Raw genomic sequence first — 26786 nt, 5'->3', positions numbered from 1 at the left:
AAAAAAGGAGAATACGACTGCGGCGGCACCTGCCGCTTCGTCCGTGTGCAGAGCTCATAGTTTTAGCTCTCAGAGTCCGGCACCTCGAACCGTGGAACCGCCTCCCTGCCGTTGGGACTGTGCATTGAGTGCGTGGTAAGAATCAGAGAGACAACACCGACTCCCTCCACCTCCACAGAAAGGCTGCAACCAGTGGCATACAGCGTCTTTAAAATGCCTACTGCACAGTGACTCAAGAAAAACTCCATTGTCTCAATATCACATAAGTAAAGCTTTATTGTGTAAGTGTAGGTGAGTATAAAAGCTAAACAGAAATTTATCCTTGAAAAAGAAAATATTTTTAAAAATTGCATCTTGGAGAGGCTGAAGCATTGAAATAAAAAATGCGTCTGAAACCACTTCCCAGGGTGGTTTTAATAATTTCATTTTAGTCCATTTACACTTGATTGATATCCAATCTGCCAAAGACACTCTGGAGAATTACCTAACACCAGTCTGAGAAGTTTCAAGCCCGTTTCACCTCCGACCTCATCCGGCAGTGGGGTGCGGTTGTGGGGATCCAGCTTCTTCACCACCAAGACCGTAATCACTGAGCTCAGGATTCTTCCCTCAGCCCAGATTCCAGCCTGTACTGGCCTGGAAAGACGTGACAGCAAACATGTCGTGCTATTGCCACACTTAACCGCTGTCTTCTGACTAAATATGTCATGCTAGATGTGTACAGTACCTTAGAGTTGAGGCAGAGGGTTGTGAGAAGCAACATCATACCCAGCAGGAGGACAACAAGTCTGATGATTAAATCTGTCAGAGAGGCTGAAACAGATTCGACATCGTCACATCGGTTCGAATGACATCCTTTTAATCAAAGGCAAAGTAGTGCCTAGAAACCATTACATAAAAGCGATAGTTAATAGTTCTCATGTTTTTCTTAAAATCATGAAAACAGATTGTTAACACTCTGTTTTATAGCAGACAAGAATGAGAGGAATTTGTCTACTCTTCATTTTAGTTTAATGAAGGTACAGATATAGCTTGTGAGAGAAAGGTGGCCACTTTATTCAATCAGTAGAGTTAATTATATGCATTTCATGCTCAAATCTATGAGAAAAACAGAAAAGTCAAGTTGAAAACACTGTTCTGAGGGATAAAGAAGACTAAAGTACTGAAACCTGACTGTACCACTATACTCAAGTTCAATTCACACATTACTGGTATCAGGAGAACAAAGATGGATTCACAAAAAAAAAAATAGCTTTCAGGTTTGGCCCTTTTACACGAAACAATATTTATGCACAAAATCACCACAGTGTCCACCAGTAGACAGGAACCAGTGAGGCAGATGACAGTCAGACAGCTGTAGTTAAAGAAAAGACCGCCATCACTGCACCTGAGCCAGCTAATGCAGACGGCAAGATGTGGTTGAAAGCTCAGGAAAGGCTTGTAAGTGGACGGTAGATTTGTAAATGGTAAATGGTCACATCATATTGTTACTAATGTGACACAGATATATCAACACGTGTGTCCTGCTGCCTTCAGGTGGCTGCAGGGATTTAACAAACTGCAGGAGAAGCTTTTTTATTCCGTATAAAACAGCTGGGGACAAAAGATACTGTAAGAATCACTCGACAACGGGTCGTGTATCGGGTCAGGATTGACCTTTTATTTTTTTTTTGCATAAAGCTTTGGGCTTGGATTGGGTTATTTTAAAATGGAGCTCAATAATAAAATTCTCGAGAGCTGGTGGAGAAGCTACTCTGGACCTTTAACTTTGGTCGCCAAACCGGCCCGCAACGTGTTCACCTGTCCTGCAAGCAGCAGCAGCAGCTGCGAAAGGAACTTTAGCGCTACTGAGTTTACGGGTGACCAGAGGAAGGGCAGTGCTAACACCATCTACGGTGGATGTGGTTCCTTACCTCCACAGCTGCACAGGTTTTATCTGATTTTGACACAATTACCACTGTAAAGCCTGCACGTTAAGCTAGTCTGTGTCACATCTCCCTGTCTGACGCAAATTTTCTATGAAGTTACCTAAGACAGTGACGTAGAGTTGCTGGCTCTCTTGGGAGAAGTTATGAGAGAAAACATAGACGTGATAAACACATCTGTAGACCCCGTGGTTGGCGCGGTCCACAGCCGAGAACAGGAAATGGGCAGAGTGGTTGTCAGCCGGCATGGTGTAGTTCTGTGCTCTGCCGGAGGTGGTGAAGATGAGCTGGAAGGAACCTCCTTGGTACTGTGGCTCAGTGGAGCATGTGATGGTGAAGTTGGAGCCCATGAGCACCTGAAACCCCAAGTGCTTGGCCTTGGAGACTCTATCATTGTGGGGGGAGAGGGAGATGTTTGGCTGAGCCAGCAAGTCTGTTAACAAAAGGGGAGATGATTAGCTCAAATTAACTGACATTTAAACACAGAGAGGAAAAGGGTCGTATTTCAGTGGCACGAGCGCAACCACCGGGACACAGCACAGGGTGTGGTTCTACTGTATCTCCTGTTTTAAGTGGTCACATCATATTGTAACTAATGTGACACAGATATATCAACACGAGTCCTGCAGCCTTCAGGTGGCTGCAGGGATTTAATGAACTGCAGGAGAAGCTTTTTTATTCCGTATAAAACAGCTGGGGACAAAAGATACTGTAAGAATCACTCATATTAATTTAAAGATGATCACAAACTGCCAAACATTATTTTCCAAATGATGATTTGAATGCATCTACTGATTGGAAAAGTGTTTAAGTGAAATAGTTTATTCACATTTTAAGTGTTATTCCATTATCTCCTTCAACTGTTTGGTTTTGCACCAGACACAGACGTGGTTCTGAGATGACTCTTCTCAGTACAACGTCTGATACCCAAGTTCGGCCAGAATATCAACAGCTGGATTTGTGCTGCCACACTTGATTGAAACTCACGCCTTTTTGGGCCTCCGCTCCCAGCGGGGAACTGTGAGCCCTACAATGAGCGCCAAATTATAGATGGGCAAGGTGAGGTCAGGAAAACAGTAAACTCTCAAAGTGCTGCTTGTGCTGGTCGTGGCACTGCCGCGAAAATAGAGCCCAAACAATATGAATTGCAAATTATTAACATAATCCATCCATCCTCCGTGACATCTCCTGTTTTTTTCAAAGTGATGAACAGTAATCACTGTTAAGTGACAAGATTTGTCTGGCAGCAATCATAACAGGACCAGTCACCTACAGACATCAATTCATACATTAGGAACCAGACAGCAGCCAGTCATTGAGAAAGCAACTAAAGATGAGACTGTCCAGTATTACCCGAGCATATCACTTCAAGGCCAGAATAGGTTTTGTCAACATTAGTCAGAATCAGACAGTCCCAGAGTGCAGATGCTGACCGGACACAGGAAGTCGTGATCCACCACACAGGTCTGTCTAAAGAATGATCTGTTATATTTGTTGAAACAGCAGAACCGCAATCCAGCTGTCTACACACTGAAGCTGCAGACACGTGGTCCCATTCAGAATCCCAGACAGCCACTGGCCTCCACTCTCCCTGGTTTTTCATCTTCAGTTTACCAGCGCAGCGGCTTGCCTCCCCCACCAACATGACTCTGTGTGGATCTGTGTTGAGACAAGAAAAAAATTTGTAGAGGAGGTAAACCAGTGAGCCACATCAAAGCTACAGCTCCTCTCCTACTTGAGCAGGTGAGTCCAACTGCTTTGCCAGATGGGCAGGTTTTTCTAGCAGGCCTTGAGCTGTCGCAGTCCAGGAGAAGAGACTCGCTGCCTGCACACCGGAAGTCTTTGATCCACACTGGAGCCTCTGCTTCTCCATAGAGCGCCCCCTGGAAGACCGAAGGAGCCCCACAGCCAAGCTCCCTGCAGACCACCGCCGCATCCTGCCGGTCAAAGTCATCCTCGCACACTGATGACCACGACTGGTTAGACCTCACCTCCAGTCTGCCTGAACACAGACTAGTCCCATCAACCAGCTTGACGGACTCTGTGGATACAGAGGGAGAGAGATCGAGACAGACAATTTTTAGGTTCTAAGAATCCATCCATGGATATTTATGCTTATACCGCTTAAGCTTATCTTGGTCTGCGTTACGTTGGCAACAGGCTAAGCAAGGCAGCCAATTTGTCTTCTCCCTAGCCATGTCCTCCAACTCTTCATGGGAGATCCTGAGGCATTCCCAGGTCAGATGGGACATGTAATCCCTCCTGCGTGTGCTGGGTCTGCCTTGGGGTCTCCTCTCAGTTGGATGTGCCGACAAAACATCTAGATGGATGGATGATGTTCAGGAGGCATCTTTATGAGATAACCAAACCACCCCTGCTGACTCCTTTCTACACAAAAGAGCAGCGGTTCTTCTCAAAGCTCCTCAACCTATGTCTAAGGGCGAGCCCAGCCCCCCGAACGAAACTAATCCGGGCCGCTCGTACCTGTGATCTCTTTCTCTCAGTTGTCACAGTCACAGGTGGTCACCTGTCATTTTTGAGAGGGTGGCCTTCACATAATATGACCCCGCTCTGAGCAGGCACCTGGGGGGAGAGAGGAGAGCAGAAATGTGGACGCACGAGAGTGGTTTGCTGCAGATGGATGCTGAGAGCAACCACACGGTCGAGTAAGCGACACCGCGGGGAAGGAGTAGAATGAGGGGGAAGTTCGCTGCATTCTGGCAGATCACCGCAGCCTTGGACTCGGATATGCACACACTTGGCTGCAAACAACCCCAGTGCGCACTGGAGGTTACAGTCGGTTGGAGCCAGCAGGATAAAATCATCCACCAGAGGCAGAGATGGCCACTGTGCTGCACTCTGTCCACATCCTCTGTCCATGAATATCACAAACAGAATCGATAAGAAGGCATAAACCTGCCGACCCCCGCTGTGCTAGTCTTCCCGGTGTGAATGTGAAGCAGCTCTCAGTCCGCTCGGTAAAAAAGGAAAGGAAAGGTGGTAGTTAATATGACAACTGCCATCTTCTGCCAGAGACAGTATCGGGGTGTATTTCATGGGGTGTTTACGAAAATTATGTTCTAGTACAAGCCCAATTTTCTGCTGTGTTCGTCCTGGATCACTTTGCAGTTCAGTCCAATGTCATCCACTACTGACAATGTAACACCGTAACATGACTGTTAGCAAAGGTGTCATTAATGGTTTTACCTGAGCAGATGAGTTTTAGGCTGTAAAAGCTCCAGCTGTCCTTTGCTTTCACACATTCCCTCAGTTTGTTGTTAGACTGAATGCAGGAAGAGTTGATCCACCAAACCGATTCTACTGAAGAAGCCTCAATCTTTCGTACTGAGACAGCAGAGCCACAGTCCAGCCTTCGACATATTATATTTGTTACCTCCAGGTTCCAGCCTAAGTCTAGGTCATTCACGGCTCTCCAGACTCCCTGGTGTTTCAGCTCTAGTCTACGGCACAATGGCTAGCTCCTTCCACCAGCCGGACATCATCGGGGTCTGAACAAAGACAGATGAATGATTACGGAAAGAAAGAAAGTGACAGGAAAAAGAAGAGAAGTTTACTCAAATCAAAGCTGCGGCTTTACCTGAGCAGGTGAGTCCAACTGCTTTGCCAGATGGGCAGGTTTTTCTAGCAGGCCTTGAGCTGTCGCAGTCCAGGAGAAGAGATTCGCTGCCTGCACACCGGAAGTCTTTGATCCACACTGGAGCCTCCGCTTCTCCATAGAGCGCCCCCTGGAAGACCGAAGGAGCCCCACAGCCAAGCTCCCTGCAGACCACCGCCGCATCCTGCCGGTCAAAGTCATCCTCACACACTGATGACCACGACTGGTTAGACCTCACCTCCAGTCTGCCTGAACACAGACTAGTCCCATCAACCAGCCTGACGGACTCTGGACAGTGAGAGGGAGCGAGTAACTTGCATCTCCAGCAGCAGCTGTTTAGTGTGTAGTTGATCAAATAACACTGAACCAAATGAGACACTATACTTAACAAATACTCTTTGTTGAACTTTGGATCCTACTTTCAGACTTTACAAACTTACTTTTCAATTCATGTATCTCTTCAACTCGATTTATACTGCTAAATAAAGAAAATGTAGTCTCAAGTCTAACAAAGACAGCTACAAATGAAATTAGGTCTGGATTGAGAGGAGTTTTACGACAAACGGCAGATGAAAAGGCAGAGATTCCCACACGCTATGGATGTAAATAAACAAGCCAGCATTGACCAGATTTCTCATTGAGAATAAAAGCCTTCTGTATGAAATGCTGTGTGGTTGACTACAGAGTCATAACGCACATTTTGAAATTTTTGATGGACTAGTGGTTCAGATGCATATTATGTGATCACCTTTGTTGCATTTCATACCCCTTTTCTTTTGTCTTGTGCTATACGGTAAAACTATCCAGTAAAAAAAAAAAGCCAAAACATTTTGCACAGGAGACCGCTCCTCAAGCCCCATTTCCTACCAACAGTCAATGTTGGTTTCTGACCCTCACCGCAATCATCACCTGACCTCAACCAAGTCGTAATTTTAACTGTTGCGACAAAACCCCCTTAACCTTAACAAACCCACACAATGATGTTTTCCTAAATCTAATCAAGTCATGTTTGTGCCTAAACCTAACCAGATTTTAATCATAGAAGTGTCAGATCAGAAAACAGTCATTTGTAACAGCTTTGGAAGGAATTGACAAATATTGTTCCCTTGTCATTCAGCGCATCGGAGTTAACCCTTTACAGTTGATGACACTGACCTGAACATTTGATCTGTAGGTCGGAAATGGGAAATTCAGCAGGCGCTATGCTGAAGGGGCTGGAAGAGTCACAGTCGGAAGGGAGATAACAGGGAGAGCGTGCTACGAGGTGATTTATGGAATTAATAGAGAAATTCTTTGTTCTTTGTAGTGAAACAACAGAGCCGCAGTCGAGCTGTCTGCACACCACAGCTGCTGATGCCAGTTCTTCGTACTGGTTACCCCCTGGTCTCCAGTGTCCTTGGCGTTTTATCCTCAGTTTACCAGCGCAGCGGCTGGCTCCTCCCACCAAACTGACATCATCAGGCAATACTGACCAGAGACAGTAAAGTAATCGGTAAATGAAGTGGCGTTACTTCCATGTATTAAAATATGCGCAGAACAAGAAACTGGTTTCTCTGTCTGTAATTCTGTTTTTCTTTTCCTCTTTTACCTGTTGGACTGTTGGTGTCCTGAGCCCAGAGCCCTGGGGAGAAACATAAGAACATAAACATGAAAATAGGGAGTTTTGATTTGACCTGGCTTCTCCCAACTACCTGCCAACTATCTGCCTATCTGCCCCCTGTATCATAAGATACAGGAAACTCGGAATCAAGAATTTGTAGCTGAATATGTTTGTCCTCTCGTCATCAGTTCATAGAAATGTAACCAATCACTGTTGCGCCAGTGTCGTTTCTCTACTTAAATGTTATTTTCTTTATTTCGTGGATCTGGCGCTGGGGTTTAAACAGCTTGCCAGTGGTTAGTCACATGGTCAAATTGGGGGAAGGGTGGGTGCGCTCCAAAACCTGACCAACACAGTGCCAGGTGGTGTGTCCATGGCGCTTCCAAAGAGCTTATCACACATCCTCGGCGACAGAGCAAGGGATGTTTGTGTGCAGCGTGAGCTTCAGCAGAACTGGATCCAAATCAAACCGGACAGGTCAACTCATTTGTGCAGGAAGTGGCTCAGGAGTGGGTGAGTTTAATGAACCTGGAAATAGTCATAGTATTCATTTTTTACTTACACACATTCTGCTGTTATCGTTTCTGAACAGTTCAGTCTCCTACTCCGTGAAGTTAGTATTTTGTGTCTCTAACTCGTTTTATAGCCCGTTCGTGTGCATACAAAATGGCCTTCACTGTGAAATGTTTTAGCTTATGCTGAATATTTCTGTGTGATGAAAGCAGCAGAAGATCTGTTGTATTACTCAGCCTGACTGCATGAAAATATTTTAAGTTACCCTTGAGTATCATAATCATTAAGAAGTAAATCATCCATTTAATCCAGCATTTTGTTTATAACTTCAAGCTCTAACATTCCTAAAGTATCATATAATATCTCAGGGACTGGGAATACAGTAGCATGAAAAGGTTTGGACGCCCCGGTCAAAATTTCTGTTGCTCTGAATAGTCCAGCGAGTAAAAGACGACCTTATTTCCAAAAGGCATGAAGTTAAAGATGACACATTTCTTTAATATTTTAAGCTAGATCACATTTATTTCCTTCTTTTACAGTTTCAAAATAACAAAAAGGGCCTGAAAAAATTTTTTGGGTCTCCTGCAGGGTCAGTACGTAGTAACACCCACTCTGGCGAGTATCACAGCCTTTAAACGCTTTTTGTAGCAGCTAAGAGTCTTTCAGTTCTTGTTTGGGGGATTTTCACCCGTTCTTCCTTTCAAAAGGCTTCTAGTTCAGTGAGATTCTTGGTCCATCTCGCGTGCGCTTCTCTTTTGAGGACTATCCACAGATTTTCGATGATGTTTAGGTCGGGGGTCTGTGAGGGCCGTGGCAGAACCTTCAGCTTGCCCCTCTTGAGGTGGTTCATTGTGGATTTTGAGGCGTGTGTCAGATCACGGTCCTGTTGTAGAAGCCGTGCTCTTTTCATCTTTAGCTTTTTTACAGTTTGATGTTTGCTCCCAGAATTTGCCGTTTTTTAACTGAATCTCTTCTTCCCTCTACCAGTGAAACGATCCCATGTGCCACTGGCTGCAACACAAGCCCAAAGCGTGATGGATCCACCTCCCATCCGCCGGGGGATCCTCTTCATGAAATTCTGCTCCGTCTTTCTCCAAACATACTTTTGCTCGTCGCGGCCAAAAAGTTCTATCTTAACTTCATCAGTCCACAGGACTCGTTTCTAAAATGCATCAGGCTTGTTGCAATGTTCCTTTGCAAACTCCTGACGCTGAACTTCGTGCTCAGGACCCAGGAAAGGTTTTCTTCCGATGACTCTTCCATGAAGCTGGCATTCGTGCAGGTGCCGCTGCACAGTAGGACAGTGCACCACCACTCCAGAGTCTGCTGAATCCTCCCGAAGGTCTTTCGAAGTCAAACAGATTTGCGTTTCTAGCAACCCTACAAGCAGTTCTCTCAGAAAATTGTCTTGGTCTTCCACCTGAAAACGCCTCTTATCTTCTTCAGCCTTCTCCTGCTTTGTGGCCGTCAGTTATTTTAGTATTTAGAGTGCAGCTAGGCAGCTGTTTGGAGGAGCCCATGGCTGCTGGTTGTTGGGTCAAGGTTTGAGGACTCAGAGTATTTCCGAAGCTTTGAAATCTGCATCACTTGGCCTTTTCCTAACAATGACTGTGAACCAGCCATAGCCCTAACAAGCTAATTAGGGCCTGAAGCCTTGGTAACAGTTCTCTGAGACCTCCAGATCTCTTGACGTGGCCAAACTTTTTTGTAGGGTGCTCCTTTCCATTTTTCACTTTTTTTCACTCTGAGCTTTTACAAAACAAAAATTATAAACGAATCCTGCTCAGAATGTTGAAAAATAATGTTTAAGCTTTAACTTTATGCTTTTCGTTGCTCAGTCCATCTTCTACTCACTTCAATATTCAGGGGGACCAGGGCTGTCATACACAGTGCATACCACTGCATATGACAACATGTGGTGGGTTTTGTTGATTTTATAATGAATTTAACATTGCTGATTTCACATCCTTTAATGTCATTTACATCGTTACTATTTTTCAATATTCCTAAGTTGACTTAAGATGTTTCTGTCATCGTTATTGTATTTATATCTTATGATTTAATACGTCTTAATTTTGATTGATAATATCAGTAACACAGTGTACGTGTACTTTCTGTTGCAGTTACTCAACATAGTGATTATAATATAGTATTTTTTAAGGTGATATCAGTTTTGTAGGGACTGTCAGTCTGTGATTCATGCCCGGAGGCTCTGCAGTTACTGGGGGAGGAATATTCACATACAGCTGCAACAGGGTTACAACAGAGCACGGTGGAGCAGAGAGACCAGACCAGAGTTTCAGACTCGAGTGAACACAGGATATTTGGCCCACGTAAGTTGAGAGATTTTAAAACGCGCACAAACACAGTCTCTGGCTCCAACCACGTATATAAACGTGCCGAAAACACACAGCAGTTGATGCTTCTCCCCGCGCTCTGCCTTATTTTCAAAGCGTCAGCCCTTTGAAATGTCCATTAATAAACCAGACTCCTACCTGAGCTCCAGAGACACAGTAGCACAATCAGCGCTGTGTGATCCATGTCCACTCAGCATGTCATCTGAAGCAGCTTCCTCATGTTGCTGTCTCATGTCTTGTCTTTATCAAGTCAGGGATCGGGGTCCAGCTGCCCGGGGATCTCTGCTCTTATTTTTTTAAATAAAAAGCTGATTTCTTACCGCATCTATTTTAGGTCGTCATAAAGGTGGAATGCGAGCTGTTTGTTGTGGCATCTCTACGGTGAAACACGCAGGTTCAGTTATTACTCAGTTAATACTCAAAGAGACTTTGCGTTTGGCAGGAAGTTTCCTCAAACAAAGATAACAAAAGTAAATTTCTTCTTGCTCCCAGTTTGCATCAAATTGATTCTCATGAATTTGGACAAGATTTCTTTTAAGAAATCCCGATTTATCTGTGTATAGTATTCAGTAATATGTTTTTAGAGCACTTTTTTAAATAAGAGATTTCAGTTTTTTGATAATAAATTTGCAAAAGCTTCCAAAACCATGTTTTCACTTGAATACTTTTCAAAAGCCACTGATTGCTGGTGCTGTTTGAAAAATCCAATTCAACTCACTCAGCTCGTTCTGAATGGTTAAGAATAAAAACCCTCTAAATAAATAGGCGCTGATGTGGGTTAAAATGATTTTTTTCCCACTCTCCAGGAGCACCAGCGGATGTAGGGGTCACTCCTGTTAGTTATTTTTCTTCAGAAAATATGAGGCAAAAGCATTTTAACACACTGCCTTTGACTTGTCATGGCACAGGCCGTAAATAGGAGTATGTTGCTCAGATAAAATCCTGTTTTATCAACGAATCGCACACGAAATTTAATCATCACACAATTTGAGTTGAAATGGAGAATCGAACCGTCCAACTGAGAATTCCCTTGAACTGCTGACCGTGCAGGCAGGTTCAAATATACCTGGGCTTATTCTTCATTAGTTGACGCTGACCTCCAAAACAGAAACATACCATACATAATCTAACCAGCAACTCTGAAATCCACGAAATCTGTGCAAATTTAACTGCAACTTCTTTGATTTGGAGCAAGTGAAGAGCGTGAGCCACAGGAACCGCTGTTTTCAAAATAGGAAGGCTCATCCTAGGCTCAAAGCGGAGCCTGCGAACCGTCTAATCTGCCAGAATTACCGTAATAGGGGCCAAGCAACTCGCTGAGGTCAGGACGTGTCGGCCTTCAGTTACGACATTATCAGCTCTGCTTTTCTTATCAGATCAGCCGTTTCCCCTCCGTCTTTATAATCGACTCATCAGTCCCGCGTATCTCTGCTGGATATACCGATAGCCGCTGCGTTTAGAGCGCATTTTATAATACTTCTGACACGAAAAGGTGCCTCGAATTTCAGGCGTTGCACCATCGGTACGTTTTTCGAACCGGCCATCTGGACCGGAGTGGAAAGCTCATGGGACCGGAGGGGATAAAAGTCCAGCTATTTATTACACAAAGATACTGAGTGATTATCTTCATTTATGAGCTGAGCAACATTATCGGCTAGCGGTTACTAAAACTCGATGATTTGATTAAATAATATATATAAAAAGAAAAAAATCATCAGCCATTAAATACATGAACAGTTTACAACGTGTGTGTGTGCAGGCTCTTGTACTGTTCTCTGAAAGGACACGCTGTGTTTTTACGACGCTACACTGAAAAGTCCCCACACCTCTCTGTACTGGACACAAGAAGAACCCGCTGTGAGTTCGTGTCATGCTTAGAAATACGGTGCAGTCCCCACAACACGACTTCCCTGAACTCAAGAGACCCGAAGGATCAGGCTGCCCTCATATTTTCCTTATTGTCATCAGCTTCCATGAAAAGACCAGAACCGACAACGTGTTAGTCGGTCCTCACCGCTTTCTGACCCCCCTACTCTGTCTGCTGCTCTCAGTTCCACACACGTTGGTTTACTTCATTTAAAAAATTTTAAAAAAAGGCTCCGTAATTTCCTAAAACCGCTGGACAGTTTTTGGCAAACAAGCAAGAGGAAACAGTTCATTCAATGGTGACTGTTTTCAGCAGCGGACTAATCCACATTTCTTGCTCTATTGAGTGTTTTTGGCAGCATGACGTGTGGGTGTGTGGGACCGAGTCTAAATAAACTACAGTGTGTGTGTTCACCGTGATGAAGGAACATGTCACCCGGTGCAACAGTGTGAACCACTGATGTGTTTTCAAGCGCTTTTTGGAAACGGTGCAGGTGGTTGGCACAGAAATCAGACGTGTCAGGCTCTGATACACACACAAGACCTGTTACCTTTCATTGTTGGTTTCGGTGATTTGTTTCAACAATGAGACAAATACAGAACATCGCCAGACTGTAACTCGCCACCGCCTGTGTTGCATTTCTACGACGCTGCCGAAAAATTCAGAAAATACTCTCCCAACAGATTCGTCTTCATTTAATTAATAAAATCTTTATTCTCAGGATTTAGTTGCAGGAAACATCACATGGCCTGGTGTTACAGCAGACAGTCAGTCGTTTGGTCAGTCGGTCAGACGGAGAGCCGACGGCAAGTGATGAAACTGCACTCTCAGTGGGAGGTCTGCCGATTCAGAATACGATGCCATGAGCTGGACTGAGCAGAAAGGAGGCCAAGGGAGAGCGTTGGTCAGAGAAACAACCGTTTCGAAAGCACATCATCTTTAGGTCTATGGTGGCCAGCGGAACATCCTTAATGGTTCTGGTTAAGGGTTCTTTGACGGTCGGCTCAGTCTCTACTGGATGTTAGTTGTTCAGGGGTCTGTCGCAAACCACAAAAATGCATAGGCGTGTGTACATAACCCCCGTGTATTCTATAAACTGCGGTTCTGTACGAGTTTCAAGAAGACCTGGAAATTTAAGTCTGCTGTGTGTTTCCAGGAACCGTCATAGACGACTCAATCATCTGATGCCTGCCAGGGCGTCAGGCTGAAGGAAACGGTTATGGGGCCGGACAATGTCCTGCAGGAATTGGCTCAGTCTTGTTCTTCATTAAGTCTCCTTTATAAAATCACCTTAGACTCCAGTCGCTGACGATTTTCAAAATTCACCAGCCACGTTCACCGTTCTACCACAAGTCCTGCCTTGAAATATCCTTTAATAGTTTTTAATGACATAATATTACAAATAGTTTCCTTTATCCACTGCATTATAGAACTGTTTTTCCTTGATTCACTTTCCACAGAAAATGAATCAAAAATACTCAAAAACTTCTCCAGCCAGCATATTTCTGAATGATCCGTGACTGGGGAGAAAGAGAGAGATCATTCCAGATCATTCAGACAACAAACTCCTGGTTTTTTGGGTCCACACATTTAAACATTTGAACTCGTTTTAAACTATGTAGTTAAGCACAGAAACTCTGAATGAAGGATTTCATTGCTTTCCGCTGGAATGTCGTTTTTTATTCGTGGATAGAAACACTGTTGTAGGGGTGGGCAGTATAGTTGTCTCATCCAACAGCTTCTCGACTAATTCCCCAGAAAAACTGCTGTATCGACTCGGCTGTTTGCTGGTTTACAGATACCAATAGGGAGGCAGAAGTATTGAAGGTTTGGAGGAAGTCTTTAAACAGTCATAACCAAAATCCAGGTTCTAGTGCAAAAAGTGACACAGCGAGTGTGACGCAGGGGAGTTGGTGGATTAAAATAAGTCTCAAACATTACCCGCAGCAGGATTTAGCTCAGTCCGCCTCTGCATAATACAACTCTTATTTAGGGATGATGACGGTGCGTCATTTAATACCCATTCACTGGGATTTTAGCCGTATCAGATGACACTGACCCAGATTTCACCTTACAGCGAGTCAAGAGGCAGGCGTGTGAACGGGATGATTTCCTCGACTGGCTCCTAACTGGAGCATGCGCCATATCTATTCTCTCCACTCAATTCAATTAAAGAGAGATTGTGGGCCAGAAATCTAAATAAATACAACCCCCCCATATAATATAATACATGTTACTGAGGCCGTCAGACCAAACATGGAGGCATTTTGGAAGCAGATTACTAGATCCCACGTATAAATGAGAACGTTTTGACCTTAATTTTGAAAAATGACTCCAATGAACCCTTTGGAAGAATCTTTTTCATCAGCAGCAGTAAATTCAGCAGTAACCTCGACAAAACATGTTGAGAGAGATATATCTCTCTAATTTTCTTTTTGCTCTCTCCCAGCTCCTGCCATGTTGCCCTCGGCCAACACCGGACAAGGTTTTACTCCGGCGGAGATTTCCAGCAGTTGGAGAGGACAGTGTGACCGCGGAGCCAGTTCTAGCTGAGCCGATGTAGACCTAGGTTTAACAACACTGAAAGCAGTAAAATGGCTGCCGGAGGGGCGCTCCCACTCTGATGCAGAGTGGGACGTGGAGCTCAAATGCAGGGTTAGTACCATTTTACGTTCTACTGACACTTTACAGTTTCTTTGTTAATTTCCTCTCACTCAGTGAGCCCAGTGACCCAGTGCACTCAAGACGTTAAAATGTCAACTGAAACGCAAGACTCTGTCCTTGCGTCGTCTAGTGTATCTTCATGTGCGTTTGTATCTCCGCGCATCGCCACGATCCGGTCAGCCGTTCTGTTTGTAAGCGGGGGATTTCAGCAGCTCAAAACAACACCTTTAAAATGCCAAATAGTGGGGGAAACACATCAGCCTGCCACAAACCAACAGTAAACACAGAAGAAAAAACAGGATTCAGGCACATTAATAAACATCTTATGAGATCATGGGCTAAAACTGAATGTGTTTGTGCCACTAATGGGTAATTGTTTGGCCCCATTTTCAGGCTGGTAAAGTCAAATCTCACCGTCTCTCTTTTGATTTTAACTAACAAGATAGATGTTTAAATCCCCAGGAGTCCACATGGTGGCTGACTGCCGGCCAACATTTTCCTGCACTTGGCTTGTTGTTCCTTCCCATTTTGTCTCATTTGAAAACCTACAGTTTGTTCATCTCCATTTTTCAGAAGTGTGACGGGGGGTGATGTGCCGCCAAATGTCCACTGTTGGCTTTGTCCCTCAGCATAGTCAGCGCCGTGTTGGAGAAGTCCCTCAGGATGTCCACCGTCTCTCTTTGCAGCAGCAGAGACTCCTGCACAAACTCCTGCTGGCTCTCCACTAGCAGCTGGACAGACTGAGCCAACATCTCGAGAGACTGAGACACTGAGGTCAGGAGCATCCTACTGGCCCGCTGCTGCTGGAGGCTCTGAGAGGCCATCTGGGCCACGTGGTCCTGGGACCTGCGGGAGGACGCTCCAGCTGGGAGAGGGTCAGAAAGGTTTGAGCATGAGGTGGGGGGATGATTGGATGGGAGGCCTGAGGAGGGAGGTGGCTGATGAGAGCTGGCCGAAAGGACAGAAGATGAGGGAGCAGCGGTCGCAGGAGCACCAGAAGAGGAGGACGATACAGCGGTGGAGGAGGCGGGAGGAGGAGCCAGAGGTGGTGGGACGGAGGATGAGGAGGCTGCAAGGTGAGAGGTAGAGTCACTGGCTGCAACAGATGTAGAGGCGGAGGCAGGAGGGGGAGCAAATGAGGGGGGAACAGGGAGGGAGGAGGCAGCCATATTGGAGTTTGTGGGGGACTGCGGCAAAGGAAGCGCAGCGGAGGACGAGGCGGCGTCCGAATCGGATACTGAATGGAAAACAGAGGAGGTTGAGGCCACAGAGGAAGAGGGTCCAGGTGTAGGTCTGGAGTAGTTGTGGTTCTGGATTTGGTTGGGGTTCTGGCTGTTGTTTCGGGAGTAGGTGTAGACTGGCTTGACCCTCAGCAGGGCGTCATCAGGCAGGGGGTCCAGGGAGGTGGAGGAGGGCGGGGCAAGAGAGGAAGGATGGGAGGAGAACATGGAGTCGTCATTTTCGTCGAAGTCCATGGTACGTTCTGGTAGATGGCAGAGAGACAGAACGTGTCGGTTTCAGTTGATCGAAAACTGTTTTTAAAATAAATTTGTTTTTTCACACATCGTTGTTCAATTTGCTGCAGGGATGCACCAGTCCCATTCTTTTTACAGGCCAATATTTACAGGCCCTTGCATAACTTGTTATCACTAAATGTTTGCACAATCCTACAATCTCATAAGGTCACTAGCACCAACAGACACATCTGATATGCCTGTTTCATAGATAATCTCGTAACTTTGAACTTTCCCTGCAGCCAGAACCAAAAGGTCAGATTGCTTGGCTGAAAATACCGGCTGTATAAAACCATATTCTTACCTCCGTCGTCACCCAGGTCTAAGTCAAAGTCAGAGGAGGAATGGAAAGGATCTCCTGCAAGACATGGCAATGTCACATCACTGCGGAGGGCTCAGCAGCAGACAGAAATTTTGCAATGCAAAAAGTTCTATGACTACCTCAAACTTGAAGTACTTTAGAGAGGAGGCATCAGAGTAGAAAAGAAACTGAACATGCATAAGATCAAACTGCCGTCGCCGACGTTGTTTATTCTCACGGCCGTTTGAAAAACACAGGTAAATTGTGAGATCAGTCAGTCCGTGTCTTAGAGTCTCTGCTTGTGAAATCATACAAGCTCAAAATTTCCAGAATATAAAATATCTAAGCAGTTCACAGTTACATTAGAATGTAATCCAGATGGCCTTTAATTTATTTTAATGAGTGCAGAACGGTACTAACGTTTCAGCCTGCAGCTTTCATCAGTCAGAATTAAACACTTCAGTCTTTCTGCCTTTAAATAGCCATAACAGGTCTGGTGATGGCACTGGTTGGGCTGTGTGATCACGCCGCATCATTGATGTGGTTTTTGAGAGGCTCAACTGAATTGTCTGTACACCTTTCTATTTTGCTATTCCTCATTCAAATGAAAATGAAAATACCAGTGAGTTATTTTGCAATGAGGACATTTTTCTTTTGTTTGTTGCAAGAACGTGTGTTTTCGTTGAAGCAGGATTTTGATCAATCTTCTTTTACAGTGGTTACAAAATGTACTGGAGCTTTCTCCCTGTGGAAGAAATGGCCTAGTGGTTCAAGAATAAACCACTGATGTTCTATAAACATCTTCTTGAATTACACTGGACTTTTGAGAATGAAAAACTTGGCAGAACGGTCTTTACGGACTGACATCCCCTGAAAGACTCACGTGTGTTAATCAAGTCCTATAATGTAATACAATGCTGTCTGCGTGTTTAGTAACCTATGTATTAATTTGTCAAAATACTTTTCCGATTCATTTTGTCCTAATTTTTTTATTTTCTCGCAGCGGGACACTAGATTGTTCTGTAAGATTAAACTTAGCTTTTGTGTTCTTTTATATCAAGTGTTTCTTTTACTAAAAAGGTCAAAACCAATTAAGATATTTAACAAAGTCGTGCGGACATTTTTTTATACTGTTTAGCACCTATTAACTACTAGATGGGGGCTCTGTCTTTTGTGATCTCCACAAGTTTCCTCGTCTCAGAAACTAAGCTGCCTTGTTTCTCAAGTGTGCCCTTGTCTCTTGTCTTTTAACTGTGAACTTGTTAAGCTCTGGAACCACCTTGACTCACTGTCACAGAAATGACACCAATTGCTCGATACTGTTCAGTAAATGCAAATAAAGCATACACGGAACGGTGAGGAAAGCTGTACGAAAACTCTGCCCACTGTTGAAATTTGAGCCACTTTCTGGTTGCAAATCAGGGAGAAAACACAGTTCTGGGTATATAGAGAAGCTGACTGGACGATTTTCATATTAGCGCAAGTGAATTTCCTGCCCTGTCACTGGTGAAGCCTCACTGCGTTTCTAAGTAACCAGCTCTACTTACCACCAAGTTCTTTCTCTGGTGAGGAGAGAGGAGAAAGGTCTAAGGAGGCTCCTCCAGGTAACGCGTGGGAGCTGTCTGTCAAGCTGAGGTAGGAGTAGGGGGGCGGGTTAGAGGGTAGGCCTTTGGTGTAAAGCTTTGAGAAATCATCATCTTCGCCAAGGTCCAGATCACTGTCGCCATCTGAGGACCAATAAATGAAAACTAGTTCATTACAAGGTGAAACCAAGAAACTTTGATTCAACTAAAAGGACATTTGTCTGCATCCTCTCCATTCGCATGTAATGTTTTCTTATCTAGGAATGTCCCGATACAATCCATGGGACTGGTGTAAGGGCCCATCCGAGGATTACTTTTATTGATTTTACAGGCTATTAAAAAACCCTGATTCATTTCCAATACTTTGCTTGTTTGCTGCGGGTACACCAGCTGTTAAAACCCTTCTAACAGCAGTGTTGAACAGCAGACACAAAATAATTCAAACTCACCCTCTCTGCCATTTATGAATTTCAGCAACACTGCTTAGGTGCACTACACCTCATATGCTGCTGCCTTAAAATATCAGTATTTTCTTTATGTTGGACATAAAGAAAACGCTGTCTAAATATTGGTCAGTCCTTCCTGCCAAAACTCCAACAAAGAACTAACTATTTCAGGGGGCAAAGTCTGTCTTATTATTCTGCTATGCTAGGCTCCCACAACAAAGACCTCATCAGAAATTCACTTTCAACTAGTACAACCAAATTTCAAAGCCAATGACTGCGGTCGAAAAGTAAAAAAAGAAATCTCCTTTCCGAACCACTTTTCCTTCACCTCGATGAAAAACGTCACAAGGTCAAGGAAAGGTGTGAAGGGGAATTCATAAAAGACTTAGGAAAAGACAACGGCGGTGCTAAGAGAATCCGACCGCACTTAGCTACGTAATTATGCGACGGCGGATGTTATTCACGTGGGTATGCCATGGTGAAACCGAAATGTTCCAGAGATGGACCAAACAAAGCACATGTTAAATTATTTCCCCCCTGCGTTCTCATCTTGTTGTTTAATGCAGGCTATATGAACGTGGACAACCCGGTGAAAAATATTACTCCAGAACCAGGGTTGGAATTGAAACTGGTTACCAGTCAGAGAAGTGAAACGAAATGGCTGTCACATTGAGAACGGTTGCTCACGACCACCTTCCTGTGCACTCACATTTATCGACATGAATCTCAATTAGTATGATGGTATGAAAATAATTGTTAAATTTATGCACGAGAAGCGTAACAAAGCTAGTGCTACAAATCTATTCCTGTACATATCATCGTTCTTTATTTTCAAGCATGCTGAATTAAAAACATGATCTGACTAAAAATGTCTCATATCTCTTTCTCTTGAGAGACAGACAGAGGGACCAAACCAGTGTTTTTACTTTAATACTTTTAACTGCATTTTTCTGCTAATTTATGTATGATTTTCCATGCAGGACTTTTACCTGTAATTGAGTATTTGTACATTGCTGGTACTTTTTTGGTATTTTTACTCAAGTGAAGGATCTTAATACTTCAGTGGTGGGGGAAGTACAGTTAACTCATGATATTCCTCAAGTCTGGCAATGAAGAAAACGCTCAAAATGAAGAGATAGAACTAATGCAAACTGAGCACAAGTTACGCTACAACATTGACTTCACTTTGATAATTTTACAATAGCAGCTTAACGTTCATAGTTCGCCTTTGGGTTTAACATTGTTGAAAGTCAAGAAGTAACGGTAACTTACATGATGATCTGCGTCCTTTGTCGGTCATGATCGTTTGTTTTTGTGAACGGCCGAATGCTGCTGCCGCAAGGAATTGAGGGACGGCATTATCTCCTTTCCTTTTGTAAAGGAAAGTCCAGTGTATCCTATGCTAAAGGAGACAGACAGGAAGCACTGAAGCTCCTTCCCTTAGCATTCAGAGGATTCGACCAGCTCTTATCAAGGTTGCCACTTTGATACTTCCAGGTCATCTCACTCAGGAACCTTCCTAAGAAAAAAGGACTATTCGACCGCAGCCAATGTCTCGCGCTCTCTCTTTGCTTCTGCTCACCTCCTCTCGGACTCATCATTAGTATCTTATGGACCATCCTCTCCACGGGGCCAAGGTTCTTCTTCCTCAGGTTGCTGCCATTGGGGCCCCGCAGGGCTGCGATACGTCTCTTTCCATCACATTTGAGGTCTGCCCATTTCTTCATAATCTGACGTACCTGTGAGAAGATACAGCCTCTTTTAAAAAGTCCTCTATCATGATGGTATACATCCTTCCCAAGTAGCAGCCTGCTACTACTGTAGCCTCTACTGATGTTTCAAACTAATGAAGAAAAAGGGAATTAGTCAATGAACAGAAAATTAACTGCCTATAATTATAATTATCAGTCAATCGTTTATCAACGACAAACAACAAATACACCCTAGGTCCTATCATATTGCATCACAGTAAACTGAATATCTTGTTTGGGTTTTGGACAGTTGGTTGGACAAAACAAAGAATTTGAAGATGTCACCTTAGGCCCTGACAAATGTGTGGGTATTTTTCCCTCTTTCAAAACAAAATGATTAACTGATTAATCAAAAACTACTAAAAACTACCAACAGTTCTAGTCCCTCAATTTTATTAGAACTCCCCATGGATTTGCAAGATAAATCTGAGGCGTCATGAGATGGTCAACAGGATAGAAAATAAACAAAAAATGTGTTTCTGCTACACAAAATTGGTTTTTAAGTCATTTTTTTCTGATTTGGGCTTTTTCTCTAAGGTCTCTATGAATTATTTAAGCGTCAGTCTTTGGCTGAACTGGTGACAACCCTCTGACAAATGCAAGTTGTGGAATGATCCAAGAAGACAAAGCTCTGTTTTATGCAGCTGCAAGTTAAAAGTTTGGGAACCACCAGTGCAATCTATACAGAACGCTAACACAAGAGAAGTACAATTGCTCCAGAAATGAAAAAAAAATGGGGATTTCCCATCTATAACCAAGAGCAAATCATGTCTGACAGTGTACATCAAACTTTCATAGTCAATCAAAAAATCATTGGGCCTGTAAATTCACACAATCATAATCAGTAATATGAGATGATCACAATAACAAACCTCTCTGTGATTCTCTCCCAGACCGTTGATCTGATTTGTGATTTCAGCCCAGGTCTGTTTCTTGGTTTCAGCTGACACACCTTGGTTAAACTTCCCTACAGGGAGTAAGATAAAGTATATGATGTGAGACTTTGTTTTGGAGGAGACATCAGCCCAGGTCATATTTAACATTTCTTAACAGTGGCGGTATCCTCACTGCAGATAGTTCATCTGGCTCATGCTCTCCCTCTGCTGGTAATAACCCTTACTGCAGTGTCGAGTGCATACATGCATGATTTGCCGATGCTACAGCTGTGCCTGACATCAGAATTGCAACCTATCGAAAGAAGCTTAAAACTAAGCTCAAAAGCATCAGTACTAGCAGATAGTGACCTCAACACATGAGCAGGTGATCTCTACTGTCAAAGAATATTTATACTTCAATCCCTCTCACTTTACTGCTGCCGCCAACCACAACTTCCTGTGCTGCGATGACATGATGGTGCTTTTTGGCAAAAAAAAAAAAAATTCTATATTATTCTTTTCAAACGCTTAATTCAAGAAATAACTATGAGGCGAGGTAATAAATCAATGATCAATGAGGCGAATAATAAATCTGCCTTTACTGGGAATAATTCGGTTCCAGCACGGCCATTAAATTGTGTTTAAAAGTAAGAGTTATTTCTGGCATCAAGGGTATTTGAAGTTAAAGTCAGTTCATTTTTGGCACAGATAATGTCAGGTGACAGCTGAAGCACATCCAAACCTTGGATGGGAATGAAACTCTCATAGTTGAAAGTTCAGCAGAAAAGATGAGCACCTGTGCTATAAAATACCTTGTTCCTTGATAAAACGTTAAAAAAGGTACAACAAGCATGTTGACAAGAAATAAATAAATAAACAAAGTACGACTCCCAATGAGCAGTGCTATGAAAATCATCCAATCGCTGAGCTTAAAAGTCTGTTGGGGCACCAGTTTAAAATCAGTTCACTTTCAGATTCCAGGTCAGTTTGGGATGAATTGAGCAAGTGAACTACTTCTCCATATAAACACTGGCTGAGTTGAGTAATGGGTATTGGAGTATTTAGAGCTTCAGACGGGTGACAAATGAAAGGAAAAACCTGAAAAATGAGTGGAGAAACAGGATAACAATGACCCCCTCAATGAGGGGTCACTGAGTGGTTTGATGAGTATGAAAATGATGTGAATCATTTGCTGTGGCCTTCACAGCCACCAGATCTTAACCCAACTGAACACGTATGGGAGGTTTTGGACCGACGTGTTAGGCAGCGCTCTCCACCGCCATCATCAAAACACCAAATGAAGGATTATCTTTTGGGGGAACGGTGTCCCTCCCTCCAGTAGAGTCCCAGAGACTTGGAGAATCAATGCCAAGGCGCACTGAAGCTGCTCTGGCTACATCCGGTGGCCCAACAAGACATTTTATGTTGAGTTTTCATTTAATTTGTCACCCGTCTGTACATAAACCTATAGAAAATGAAAATGAACCGGGAAACTCCTATGTTTCTGTGTTGAGGAACAATGAGGAGATCACTGAAAAAAAACTTTGAAGTGGGAATTCACAGTGGTATAATGAGGAGCTATTTTTGGGAGCTCCTGGTTTATTTTCTCACCTAGACAGCGCTACATGACTCACAGTTCAACACTTCTATGCACTTCTCTACCCATTGAACAATCAGTAAGAGAGATTACCAACTGTGTTAGAAAATATCTGGTTCTCTGATAAAAAGTCGAAGGTAAAAGTTTTTGTATGTAAAAACTTTGTCACAGAAGTTCTTCCAAGGTGCATTTCAGCAAGAAACAGCCAATCAAAGAGCTTAAATTTCTATCGCCTGCACCACAAACGGCTGGTGTGAGTTTTAATCAGTTCACTTTTAATATCTGGGTCAATTGTGGGTACATTCAGCAATTATGGTGTCACGTTTTGTTTACAGCTGCAACAGCAAAGCATTTTTTTTTTTTCACCCTGATTCTCGCTTCTCTTACTTCTTTCTTCCCCTCTAAACGGGCGGCGAGGGTTCATGGCATTGTAGTATTTAGAACTGTCCGCCACGCCAAATTGACAGACAAAACACAAATTCTCAGAGACAAAATTAAAATAAAAGAAACTGGTAGTCGTAACATAAACCTTTATGATCCTCGCCTGAGCATCGAGGATATAACTTTAAGAAAAAAATGTGGAATTGGAATAAAAAAAAAAATGGGGAAAGAACACTTCCAGAACCAGCAGGCCCTCCCACTTCACAACTCTAATATCAGAACCAAAATGTCACCAAGTTCCTCGCTGAATCCGATCCTAGTGTCAGGCAACAATACAATCCAGTAATTAGCTCCTTTTTTCTCCAAACGGATGATAATAAGCTTGATAACTTCTCAGTAATGTTTACAGTGGAATTACACTGCTTTCTACAAGCTTTGGACAAGGTCCTATCAAACAGACGGAATCTAGCTTATCAAAGCCAACGCACACGCACGCGCGCTCACACGCACGCACACACACACACACACACACACACACACACACACACACACACATACACAACTACTCACTGAGGATGATATATCTGTTCCTCTTCACCGCCTCCAGCAGCAGTTTGACCTCAGTGAAGGAGAACCTTGGTTTGGCTCTCAACCCTCCTCTTACTCCTCCCATCCTAAACTCTTCATCGTCATCACGCCATGAGGCCGACATCGCTCCAGCTCCGCCTTGTCCACTCCACTTCCTCTTCTTCTGATGGTCCACTACGACTCAGTTTGGTACCGAGTCCAATTTCTCCGCCCTCCTGGGGGACCTGTCAGGTGCTGATCCACCTGCCAGTTTGGACTAAAGACAACTGTCTGACAGCAAAGGGTCTGCAAAAAAACAGAGAGACAAAGATAGAGAGAAAGAGAGAGAGGGCAGTAGAGCGAGATAAAGGAGAGTGGGAGAATGCAAGACAGAGGTAAAGGAGAATGAGTGGGAGAGAAGAGAAAACACAAAGTGAAAAGATGAATTAAGTCGACATAAACACAGCGCACAACAGAATATGCATAGTATGCCAAATATTGCACTCTACCACAGACAAACCTATAAAGAGATGGACCAGCATTATGAGCTTAGCACCATTATTGCTTAACTGTTGTGCTTTTTACTGAGCAACAGATTTAAAAAATACACATTATTAGTGCATTTATTTAGCAGGAAAAAAGGCAACTGCCATCAGTAAGTTATGAGACCCAATCTCAAAATGACAGGTTTGCACCTTTACTTTCAAACAGATGTTTTTTTTAATCCTTCTGTCTGATTAGTGTTTTCTTGAGATACATTAATGTTTATGTTGATTTGCACAAAAGCGACCTCAAAATGAGTAAATGTAAATAAAAGTTAATATATTAATACTGATCGATAACTGAAATACAAATTAGTGGTTTCTGCTTTGTGGATCATCCTTTCCGACACTTGGTGGCAGTATAAAACAGTATCCGAGTACAAAATTGTGAGAGACGTTTTCTTTCCCAGATAAATGTTTCATAGCCAAGATTGCACAACTCCTCGATAACAAAAATGCAAAAACAGCAAAAGCAGATTGCTGGTGCACTTGTTCGGCCACACACTGACTATATCTGCGGCTCATGAGTTAATGGTGTCACGAAGTGATGTGCTACAAAATTCATATCTAGGCTAAAACAAATTAATCCAGACAGTACTGTATATACCCATGATGTCTCCTGTGCTCCTGACATGCCATTTGCGCGCCACTGATGACTTCAGGTAAAAAGGAACTATAGAGATTTAGATTATAGATACATAATTGCTGCTCGATATGTTTTCAGTCACAGTTGTCCACTTATGCTCCACTAGAAGCCATGTCACACACTGTGCGGCTTTATGCCGAGAGTCTCAAAATCTAATTCTGACACTACAGGAGCTCACTGGAGCCAGAACAGTTTGATAAAAAAAATCGGTTTCCATTTTGATGAAACTATAATTATGGAGAAGGAACACTATCTGTTGGAGAATAACGAACAACACAAGGTTGATGTTTAAAAATAATACAAAAAAAAAAAAATTAGAATGCATATTTGAGCAATAAGATATGTAGAGTTCGACTGGAGTTTTTTTCACGACGTAAACCAAGAACATCTTGTTTTTTGGTCTTTAGCCTGTGTCCCTACACTGCCCCCTTTTGGTTGAATTTCTAAATATAAAAAAATGCCTTGGTTAAGACTTACAGCCAAGGACTAGTGATGTTTTGTTGAACTGTGATGATGTGTCCATCTTTATCTAATGACCAAACTTTTTGTCACAAATCCACTTTTTAATGTAAATATATATTATATATGTGTATAAAAACAAGAACAAACATCAGCTCCAAACAGATGAATGTTGAACTAGTCAAGACTCTCAAGTCAATGTATATTTTTTCCCTCTCTCTTTTTAAGAGAAAAGGAAAAACTACAACTACGTAGCTATTCTGTTGAAGTCTATTTTTAACCACTATGTAGTATAATGTTTATACACGTAAAGTCAAAACGTGCCAGATGTGTATTTGTTGATACGTTAACACAGTTGGGAAAAACACCCCCCAAAAAACCCCAGAGTTTACATTGCGTTTGTTCTGGTCACGCGGCCCCGCCTGAGCCAATCAGCTGGGACCTCTCTTGTGCCTTTGTTGAGCTCGTGCCTGCCCCTGCCCCTGTTGCTCGTGCCTGACGGCTCACGCAGGGAGCAGCCCATCGATTCCGCCATCTCTGTTAGCTACCGAGCCCGGAACCGCCGCCGCCGCGTTAAAACGGGTGAAACCCGACCGACCGCGAGCGTGGGCGCTGATACCCGGATCTGTACGGAACGCCACAGCGGGTGGGAAACGACGCGCGGCTGTATTTATGCGCCGCACCGCGGCGCCAAGTACAGCTGCGCGACTATCGGTGGGCGACGAAAAGAGGACGGATTTGGGCTAGCTCCGGCGCTTCGCTCTTTTTTTTTTGGTTTTTTTTTTTTTGGTTTTTTTACGCATTGTAGCTACCTGTTTTACTGCGCCGAGACGGCACGCGTGCGGTCTGTCATCGGGAATTAATCCTGATGTGTGGTGTAAAAAGCTGAATACGTAAAAAAAATAATTACCAGGAAAATGGCGTTGTTCTCTCCCCTCTTTCCTCCGTGGTTCTCCCGAAAGTTCGGAGTGACGAGAACAACGGAACTGCGCAGACTCCGCAGAGCGAGAGAATTTTTTTTTTCCTACCTTGAACGCGCAACATTTTCAGGCTGCTGCGCGCCCCCAGCTGCCCCAGATACAGTGAGCACCAATCAGTCCCATTTTCAAATAAGCCAAACACAAAACTCACGAACTCTGCACAATTAACTCACGTTTTTAGTGATTCAATAGCAAAAACTGACTCATTAGACCTCCTCATGATGCTGATAACACCCCCCAGACAATCACCACGTCTTGACAGGACTAATTAGTGCAAAGCAGTGCAAGCTGTACATTTGTGCACAATTTTATTCATGATGTTCATATCTTAACATTTCATCACAACAAACACCAGTGTACATGCTCGGTAGTTGCGCCACCTGGTCCTTGCAGTTGTCCGCAACCTACTGTATGAGAAGCACGGAGGCCTCTGCTCGGGTCAGCAAAGGTCATCAGCTTAATTAAGTTACTAACGTGTTACTAATAACAACACCACTAAACTGAAAACACAGGATCTGAACCTCAGCATTACTCTAGATCACAATTAATGGCAAGTCTGGCTGTTTGTGAACAATAATGACGCCTAGAGAACCAACACATCC

At 43.6% G+C, this 26786-nt stretch overlaps 2 protein-coding genes across 3 annotated transcripts; both read right to left on the bottom strand.

Moving 5' to 3' along the window:
- Window positions 1-307: 307 nt before the first annotated feature.
- LOC120791568 (scavenger receptor cysteine-rich type 1 protein M130-like) lies at window positions 308-10414 on the bottom strand. Its single transcript, XM_040130013.1, is given in 11 exon segments — window positions 308-636; window positions 728-813; window positions 2029-2358; window positions 3279-3584; window positions 3661-3966; window positions 5133-5390; window positions 5393-5434; window positions 5524-5829; window positions 6697-7008; window positions 7130-7162; window positions 10150-10414. Coding segments are annotated over 11 exon segments (2052 nt in total). The 5' UTR covers window positions 10196-10414; the 3' UTR covers window positions 308-609.
- Window positions 10415-12578: 2164 nt separating this feature from the next.
- On the bottom strand, window positions 12579-26412 carry zgc:113149 (uncharacterized protein LOC541363 homolog). Of its 2 annotated transcripts, XM_040130422.1 has the most exons (7): window positions 26115-26412; window positions 23561-23863; window positions 21010-21104; window positions 19969-20125; window positions 17905-18084; window positions 16361-16414; window positions 12579-16025 (listed from the first exon to the last, which is right to left on the bottom strand). In XM_040130422.1, the coding sequence occupies exons 2-7, from the start codon at window positions 23700-23702 to the stop codon at window positions 15112-15114; spliced, it is 1542 nt and encodes a 513-aa protein (XP_039986356.1). In that variant the 5' UTR covers window positions 23703-23863; window positions 26115-26412; the 3' UTR covers window positions 12579-15111. The 2 variants fall into 2 exon arrangements, with proteins under 2 accessions (XP_039986356.1, XP_039986357.1); XM_040130423.1 differs by lacking the exons at window positions 21010-21104; window positions 26115-26412 and having other exon boundaries at window positions 23561-23670.
- Window positions 26413-26786: the final 374 nt, after the last annotated feature.

This window comes from Xiphias gladius, chromosome 7 (assembly GCF_016859285.1).
Source record: "Xiphias gladius isolate SHS-SW01 ecotype Sanya breed wild chromosome 7, ASM1685928v1, whole genome shotgun sequence".
Classification (NCBI taxonomy): Eukaryota; Metazoa; Chordata; class Actinopteri; order Istiophoriformes; family Xiphiidae; genus Xiphias; species Xiphias gladius.
Note: the sequence above shows the minus strand (reverse complement) of the source record. Positions and strands in the feature narration are given on the sequence as shown.

What these genes read in the sequence shown, in the direction of transcription:
- zgc:113149 (XM_040130422.1), bottom strand. Translation starts at nt 23,702, where the DNA reads ATGTCGGCCTCATGGCGTGATGACGATGAAGAGTTTAGGATGGGAGGA. An exon ending in AATGATGAGTCCGAGAGGAG is followed by an intron (nt 18,085 to 19,968) that starts GTGAGCAGAAGC and finishes ATTGGTCCTCAG; the next exon opens with ATGGCGACAGTGATCTGGAC. An exon ending in AGACCTGGGTGACGACGGAG is followed by an intron (nt 16,026 to 16,360) that starts GTAAGAATATGG and finishes GCCATCTACCAG; the next exon opens with AACGTACCATGGACTTCGAC.